This window comes from Varroa destructor, unplaced genomic scaffold (genome assembly GCF_002443255.2).
Source record: "Varroa destructor unplaced genomic scaffold, Vdes_3.0 BEIS01000001.1, whole genome shotgun sequence".
NCBI classification, from domain to species: domain Eukaryota; kingdom Metazoa; phylum Arthropoda; class Arachnida; order Mesostigmata; family Varroidae; genus Varroa; species Varroa destructor.
Genome location: NW_019211454.1, coordinates 52,452,938 through 52,462,242, shown reverse-complemented (window position 1 = coordinate 52,462,242; position 9,305 = coordinate 52,452,938). Strand labels below are relative to the sequence as shown.

At 41.9% G+C, this 9,305-nt stretch overlaps 1 protein-coding gene across 1 annotated transcript; it reads left to right on the top strand.

Annotated features, from left to right (window-relative positions):
- The first annotated feature begins 3,846 nt into the window (after positions 1–3,846).
- Positions 3,847–7,591, top strand: LOC111243104 (uncharacterized). The gene is made up of 4 exons (XM_022788189.2): positions 3,847–4,217; positions 4,529–5,154; positions 5,861–6,195; positions 6,665–7,591. The coding sequence occupies exons 2-4, from the start codon at positions 4,533–4,535 to the stop codon at positions 6,962–6,964; spliced, it is 1,257 nt and encodes a 418-aa protein (XP_022643924.1). The 5' UTR covers positions 3,847–4,217; positions 4,529–4,532; the 3' UTR covers positions 6,965–7,591.
- The last annotated feature ends 1,714 nt before the right edge of the window (positions 7,592–9,305 follow it).

Sequence of the window (9,305 nt, the reverse complement as noted above, 5' to 3'; positions counted from 1 at the left end):
GTGATACCTTATTGAAGCTGCATCGACGTTCCTTAAGGTACTCGTCAACAAAATATGCTTATTTCAAATATGATATAAAGTGAAGAGCAATTAAAACAAAAAAGATCACAAGACAAATACCAAATCTGTACCTAGATAAACAATTATTTAAAGAGGTGAACTTGAAACTACAGGCTTCATTTTGGGGTTCAATGTACTAAATACAACACCGGCAAGCATCACCGCTACACCAGTGTTGTAAATACGTCGCTAATGTAATTCTAGGCGTTTCTAAGGACAGCACAGGCTCAGGGTCAGGGAGAAAACGCAGTGCCGACTAGTCCTGCCAGCTATAGACCTGGAGCAATTTAAAGGACAATGTTCATTAGATATCTATTTTCTACTTTGTTTTTATGTTATGCGTTCTTTAGCTTTGACGAACGCGTTCATGAATAAAGTAATTCGTTCAAATTATCCTAAATAGTTTATCACCCGATATCTAAGCTGTGTTCGGATGATTCGTATGCCATATTTAGTGACTTTCCGTAGGACTGCTTACGTCACATTATGAGTACTCAGTACCGACACTTCCGATAGCTTCCACATACAGTGTGGTCCAAGTAGTCAGAGCAGAAGTCTTCGAGTTAAATCTTCTCTAGCTTCCGTCATAGATGACTTTCCATATGATGTGATGGTTAAATTTTTTTTAGCTCTAGTTTTTTCTTTGTTTCTTTTTGTCCAACAAAATTGTAAATCATGTGTGTGTAAGCTAAGCACCAGTGCGTGTTTGCGTTGCAGATATGTTACTTTGCTCTTAGTAACAAAAACGGCTTCAACACGATTGACAGTGATACCATCTATTACCGATATACTTAATATCCAAATGCGCGAAATGGGCAATATATCTTACAGAATAGAATGGGCAACTGAACTTCCTGCTTTGTCCTGTGTTCCCTATTTTTTGATGTCCTTCAGTCAGAACAGGATTTAGAAAATGAAAAATCGATATCATACGCACTTTGGTCCAAAAACAATAATGGGAACAGATGCTGGTAGATTCCGAAACCAAGAACAAACTAAATTGTAATCTTGTGCAGTGTACGGTAAGCTGTTTTTGCCTAAAATCTGCGGTGGGAAGAGATATATGTATCTAAATCAAGACCGGATTGGATATAAAGACGCAAAATATAAATGTTTTTTAAGCTTCTTTTGTTTTTTTAGTCATACTATTATAGGCCGCGTTACAATTGCACCATTATGCAAACGATTTTAGTTAGTACTTACTTCTAGCTTTGAAGGAACATAGTGCCATCCTCTAAAGAAGGCTCCTGTGATATTTTCAATAGCATTAACCACGGCCCAAACAAAGAACGGAAAGTTTTGAGATACTGTAAAATTATTGCGAAAAGGTATCCTTTCGACTCGTGACTCATATGCATTGTTAATCACTACCGCGGAAACTATGTTCATGTATAGCGCAAAATTTATGGTTGAAAGCTTCAGCTTTAAAAGTATAATTTGTTCTTGATTACATTTGCCCTATTAAAAAATTGAGCAGTAGAATTTTAACAAATGTATCTACTCAAAAGAGATGGCCAACTTCAGGCAGCTCCCAGGCCTCGTTTTTGCAGCGGCAGCCCAGTGACGAGCCTAACTATAACGTATAGGCGCAAAAGGAAATTGTTGATTTGAAAATCTGCCAGATACCTAAAACTGCTTCTTAAGTTCGAAAAGCGCCTTAAACATGTCTACATAGTCATTCTCGATACTTTAGATAATCGCATAGAGGGTTTCTGGTGTATACACTATAAAAAAAAAAGGAGCTATTATTCCTGCAAAGGTCATCTACAGGGAAATGAGCCAGCGTTTTTGCTAGTCAATTTGATGCGAATCTGATCATTTCTGTGTGTATATCATATTTAAACAGAGCGCAAGAACGTTACGGAAGCCTGAAAGCGAGCTGAGTGAGCTGCTATTACTGTATGCCGTTCAAATGCCCAGAGCCGTCGATTCACTCCTGTTCACTGCCGTTCATTCAGTCATAGGGCTAGAAGACCGTACAGGGAGGCAAGCTCATCGTGCAGCAGTGCGTGCAGTAATCCAGCCAAACCGTGCAGAAAATAAGATAGCTAGTGTCTAGCGTAACAGCGCATGGTCAAGCGTTAACTTGATGCTGTAGCGTCCATGTAGATCTACCCAACGCTAGGGTCCGGTTCACTGCCCGACGCAAATCCACTATTCTGCTGTACGACGGTAGTTTCTTTTCTCCTTTTGCACCACTTCTCCTGTATTAGGCAAGATACGAGCCGGCTTAGAACGACTAGGATGACTTCCAGCAGATGGTGTGCGACATGTTTACAGCTGCAAGCATCTCCTTTTTCCTACTGCGGCAACGACGACAGTGACCACGACAATGACAGCGTTCGCAAGCAACATCAGCGTCAACATTTCACGCGGGCGGGGAGCTAGCTAATGGAGATTGTAGCTTGTACTAGCCGACTACCGCCAGTTACAAAGAAAGCTATCCCAACGTCCCATGGTCCCTTCCCCGCAACTTGTTTATTGGCCGTACCAAAGCTAAACGTTCAATGTCACAGTTTGAACCGTCTGAGTAAGAAGGCCAAGACGGAAGGGTATCGCTTTATTTGTCATGTGCGTGTAATTGAAAGCATTGTCTAAGGACATATATTCTGTAATAACAATGCAACTCATAGGGGCAACCAGTACACCTAATTAACTTCTACTTTTAATAATCTGTCCACGGTTTGGTCTTAGAGTTACAACATAGCATTTTATAATTGTCAGAAACCTGTAAAGCTAGTTCAAAGCTTTCTGAACTCGAACTTCAATTACGTTCAGCGGAATCAATTGCAGAGCTACCGTGTCTCAAACTTGAAAAGGGAGAAATGTTTCTACCTGGAAAACTTTAATCGAGCAAGGATGGATACATGACAGATGGGTACCAGGAGAACTCCTCGAGAGCTAAGAAAAGATTACTCTAGTTCTAGTGAAGGGCACTGCGTTAAGCTATAGAAATACATCGATCGCAATGTCGATACTCCGCATGGGGTCTAGTTTAGTCTTCCAATTTAGTAGCGGAAGAGCTAGTGATTATTAAACAAGGGTCGGTACATACCCGCTGTATGTGAAACGTTGCTTTTGTTAGCTTTTCGACATTCGAATAACGAAAACCACGTATATTTTTCCATGCCCTTTTTTCGGGGTTCTACGAAGAAGTAGCTTCTCTGCTCTGCAGTATTTATTTTATTATTAGCGATTTGATTACAGCGTTGCGGACGTTTCATTACGTTCACTATCGTTTTTCATTTGAGGTATTTTCTACCAAAAAAAGGGATTCATTGGATCGCTGGGACAAAACTTAACTTCTGAAAGGCAGAATGTGTCGAAGCTGTTCTCTAAGGGTTATTAATTTTATAGATGAATAATCTAGCTATGCAAAAGATAATGAATTTCTCACTGCTGATTTTTTTAACAAGTACAGGTTTCCTTTCAAGCAACCGCGGCGCCTCAATTTAAGAAAATGATCGTACAATTTTCGTCTGTAACGTACTTGCCTTTTCACAAGCCTCAGCTTTTAACCGTGATCCTAATATTTTGTCTAGAAATACCTAGCTCAAAGAATATCGTTAATTTAGTCGCGTAAGCCATTCGCGGAGCTTGCCTTGTTTCGATTCCGTGGTTTGCTCCTTGAAGAAAGACGACCGCTATGTCGTGTCAAGATATCTTTACGTCTATCAGCTAACGTCGTCTATCCCTCCTCTCGCCGAGGTGACATGTTCCCTTTCCGAAAGTGGCGAGGGACACAGCGGAAGGGTCCTAACGGCCATGCAAAAGAACTCCGATGCGTCGCTTCTTCACTACATCCGAGCAGGAGGCACGAGACGGAGTGCTCTCGAGAAAACAATGAACTAAACGAAGATCTTTAAATAACAACAAAAGATAAAATTGAAGGTTTTAATTATATATTTGCACGCAACAACTTGTGAACGTGTTGTGTATTTGAGTATCAGATGGGTGTTGAACACGAGTGTGTGTTTTGATAATGTCGAGTACTGCAACAGACTGGATTATATTTTAACATAACATCGCAACGTTGCGAAAATCCTCTTAAATACTTTTTACGATTAAACAACGTTTATCCAGTGGAATACACGTATTAAAGCGAAACATTTCGTATTGCGCTGATACTCAGATAGAAGGGCTACTAAGATTTAATGGTGAGTTAGTTCAGGCGTATCGTCCCATAATCCGTGTGTATCGTTCACTACATTTATTGCAGATGTAAATATATCGTAGTATGAATTGTCACTAACTGCAGCATTGTATCTAAATTATTGGACAGAGATTTTTTGCCTTTAAATTGTTGTCAAGCTCAGCTGTTTTGCCTTTTTGGAGTGGTATGAAGTGTTGTCATGATCCTGTACAAACACCACCATCCTGAAGAGACTGCGTGTATATCATGACCACGTGACTCTTGTCTTTTGAAGGTAATTTATCGAGAATCATATTAACAAGATTCCCATTGCAGGGTCATGCCATTTTCGGCGATTAGCCTGGACCACCCAGACGGAATGACTCACCGACGAGTAATAAGCCACGACGCCAGTACTCACCTTCCGCCGGATCTGCCGCTGACACCTCCACGGAGTCCGTGTGAGGCTCCACCTAGGGACAAGGCGAGTCCTCAAGTAATGCCAAAGTTAAGCGGGTCGCCAATAATGACTACAATCACACAGCAATCGCCTTTAATCTCTACTTATGCCGCAAGTCGTCGATTAAAGCGAAAGCTTCGGGCAGCAAAAACGCGTCGCAGCGTTGGGGGATCTTTACGGGAAGGCGTCGTGGATGCTATTGGTCAGACTGTGGCAGCACATCTTCTGAACGGCGGAGACACCTCTTCACAATCGTTGTCGGTCTCGAAACTCCAGTTGGACCTACTTGCTAAAAGTTTGGCTAGCGGAATCGCGTCGAGGTTGGAGCAGCACATTGCTAACAGTCTTGTTAATTCTATTAGTACCTACGGTGCCTCGACGTCGGCGGCAGTTTCTCCGCCTGCAACAAACGCGTCTCCTCAAACTCCACCAATGCTTGCTAGGCAGGCCATACCTCCGTTGGGTATTCAGTTGAGTACCCCAGACATCGCTACAGATATCGGTGAGAAAAGATTCAAACAGTCTGTATGCTTATATCGCAATCGGGCTTTTTTTTTTACTACCAGTTAAAAAAAAAGTTGCATCATCCTCAATAAGCAATCGTACTGTACCTGGCTCAGAACTATTATTCTATCATACAAAAACGTGATTTAACAGGGCGTCTTACGTTCCTGTAACCAATCATTGAAATGAACTCACTAAATTTATTTGCAGGCGTCCACTGGTACAAACCCGATAGTGTTAGGATACTTAAACGTCCTAAACCCATTTCAGTGTTGACTGTTCAATGTCCGAGGAATGAAAAACAAGTTAGATCTCAAAGGTTCAACATTTCGTGGGGAAGAAGACTTCACGTATTGAATTGCACCTCATACATAAGAACCATAATCGTTTCTCTCTGTATTCTACATATGCGCTTCCTACATTCATTATTATTAAAAATACGCCCTATAACTTTAACTCGTTTAATAATACAATCTGGACGTTTTTATCAATCGTTGACAGTAAGAAGTTCCTCGAAACGAGAATTTTCCTTTAATGCAAATAAAACAAAGAGGGTGTCAATAGACACAACGACCTTATAACAACTAAACGAGTCTTCAACGGGACCGTTCCGGTACGAGTTGCTTGTTTTATGACGTCCTTAAAGTTCAAACGATCGCCGTTTGAGTAAAGAAATTAAAGCAGGAATACATCTATCATTATAGGTAATCCCTGCGGAAGCACGAGCACTACACTCCCAACTTCGCCAGCATTTATGTCACCTGCCTCTCATTTGCTCACCCCACTGAACCATAATCGGTCTTGCGGAGCGCCGTTGAGCGTCAACGGACGACCTGCGCCTGCGGCAGTGGTATGCGGAAGTGCTGGTAGGCAAGAGGCAACAATCTCAGGTCCCCCATTACAGGCGCAGGTGCTGTCACGATACCAAGAACAGCTGCCGGCAGCGCTTAGCCGTCATTTAGCCTCACTACACAATCCCGCTGGGAAACAGGTCGAGGGCCCGGAGGGGTCGAATCTTTTTATCTACCATCTGCCTCAGGTAAAAAAGGGTCTTTACCACATATGGTGGTAGATCGACATTACAAGATCTCATACACTGTTGTTGATAAGCCTTCATTCGATTCAGAGCTTCCGCCTTTGTCGGCTTATAAATTTGTATTTACTTCCATGTTGTTTGCATGCCGTCTTAAATTATTGAAACTAAAAACAATTCCACTTCAAAACCAGAAGGAAAGCTGCATCCCGATTTCTAGAAAATGTCTATTTCAATCTCTTTTTGTTTTGAATTTATCGCTGCAAATATCGCACGGGGAGTTGCTGCGAAAATAAAACTTATGTTGTCCCAGAAATTGATTTGTCGATTAAGTACGAAATATTTCGTCTCCCGGCTCACGTTGAACTCTAACACAGAGTTGCTTCCGGACGTTTTGTTACGTGCAATTCCATTAGACTTCATCATGTTGTAATGCCGCTCTTATTCGTTCTTCCCTCCACTAACCGAATGACAGGACCTAACGGACGCTGACCTGGTATCGTTGTTCGCTCCATTTGGCGAAGTCATCTCCGCAAAGGTGTTCGTTGACAAGCGCACTCAACTCTCTAAGTGCTTTGGATTTGTCTCGTATTCAAACGGACTACACGCGCAGGCAGCCATTCGCGCACTTCACGGCTTTGCCATTGCCGACAAGCGTTTAAAGGTGCAGCTGAAAAGATCCAAGAAGACTTCTGGTCCTGCTAGTCCGAATGTTACAAATACGTTTTTTTCGACACCTAGGCCAATTCTGAGAGCGGCTGTATTGCCCTATTGATGACTATTTGAAACGCAAAAGCCTTCGACAGGTGATGATGCTATTCTAATAATAATGTATTACAGATAACAGCAGCCAAGCGCTTGCTACACTTAATGGAAATGATTTTTTCTGTACATACTGTATATAAAGGTATTTACGGAGCACCATTGAATGTTGGTTGATGTAAAGAAAACAATTTGAAGAAGGTTTAGCATAGAACGGTGTACTTTATGCATTACATATGTATCCATTCGCAGTCATTGTTAGACAAGAAGGATAAAACACAACGTTTCTGAAGGTTATTCACTGTACAGAAAATGAGCCTTCGCTGAGCTGTATTAATTCGTCTGCTTTTACCGTTATCGAGTAGCTCACTACTAATAAAACCATAACAGAGAAAGCTTCATTCGTGCCCCTTTTCGAGGATGTGAAGGCGGGTGTACGAGATGATGCTACCGCGACGATGCTCTCCAACACTCCCATCGCTGTAGGCACAATATAAAAGCGTAAAGCATATCGTTGTTGTCGTTGGCGATAGTGGTCGATAACGATTGCAGTCGCGCATAATGGTAACAACAAAAAAAAAAAAGACACAGACTTGACTCGATAATAAATATCTGTGATGTTCTTTTTGAATGGTATTGAGTTGCGGTGTTTTCATTAGTGTGCAAGGCGGGGGGTTTGAGCAGATTGGCAAAAAGACTGGGAAACGAACGGTCTGTGTGAGTGCGTTCGTGTCTGTGACGATTAATTGTACCGAGTGCTGTTGCTGTGTGCGACAGAAAAGTGAGAAAGAGATTCGGGCTTTCGTTAAGCATCGCACCGTAGTTACCCGATCCGATTTGCAAGCGGCAGTAGTGACAACGGGGGCATTGGTGTACCCGGCTTTGGTAGTACGGTAGCGCAAGAGGCAAGGGAAACTTTTCGCGTCACTGGAAGTTCCGGTCCGACCATGCTAGAAAGGCCAGGATCTGTACCGGTCAGATTCGACCCCACTGAATCCCTAGTTTTGTCACTCTGAATATGATTTAGGAGAAGGGATGATTAAGGCATGTGCATGGGACGGTAATGGGGCAGACACTACGACAACCAAAACTACCCCTGCATGACCTGCGTGGTGGCAACGTGGGCGCCAAGTGATGCTGGAGCAACTTCATGCTCAGTTTGTTGTACTGAGCGCTCCGAGGGGTTCGGAGTGGGATCGCAGAGGAGTTCGAGCAAACGAAAACAATAATGAAGTGCTGCCAACGGCCTAACAAAACGTTCGCGCAAGATCCTAACAGCACGAAACGTGCCAAATGATAGCGATTCCGGAACGCTTTGTTACGCTATACATTCTGCTGTATCATTTGCGAACAGAACCCCTGCGCTTAAGTCAGTAGAGTTTGTTTGTTTGTTTCGGACAAGGAAGCTGAGAAGTAAACGCGACTCGCCATGGCGCTGTTTCTGTGCACAGCATACATGACGAAGGGCTTCTTTACAAGCGAGAACTAGACGCGAGGTCTTTAAACTTATATGGGCAGACCTTGAAAAATATGACTCCATTCAATAGCATAGTTCTAACAGAATGTGCTCCGCTATGGCTGCTATGCCAGTTCTCTCATAATCGTAATAGTTCAATATGGAATAATAAGGTGGCGTAAACAAAATAGTGGAAAGCAAAGCAGTCGTCTAGCAATCAACTCAATGCTACCCGTTGCGCAAGATAACACTATGAAACTAAGGAACTTCTGGAGATTTTTATGGCTTAGGCCTGTAGCTTACATCGCTTTTAATTAATGTATCTGGTTGGAAGATTTTTCGCAAAATTACTGCAATCAATTTCTCCCAACTTATCCCATTGTAGATTCATGATTATACTTAGAATGTTGATTTCCTGAGATTTAACGATTTTCACATTGCAGCCATTACGTAAGGCCATTAAAATAGCTTCTCAACAATAACAAATCGATGGACGCTCATTCAAAAACCGATTTTTCGACCGATAACGAAATATTCGAAGTGGGCTTACGAAGCTCATCGAAACTAATTCGTGTTTCTCCATAATGGTTTTAGCAGAAGCACTTTTATGAGGCTTTTTGGCTTAATTTTACCTCTATTGAATAAAAACTCGATGTTTTAAAAAAATGAATAGTTTTTTTATCTAATCATGTAAAATACTTGATGCGTTTTCGGCAAAAGTTGCCACAGTTGGGTTTTAAAATTTTCTTGACTCTTAGTTTACAGTTTCTTGAGATCGATGCGATGATACGTTGTGCTTTTAGCGGGTAATAATTATATATTATAGTAATGCAATAGTTAAAGCGAATCCCTGGCTGGCCTTGCATACAGATAATTACCTGATTGATATGAATGTGAA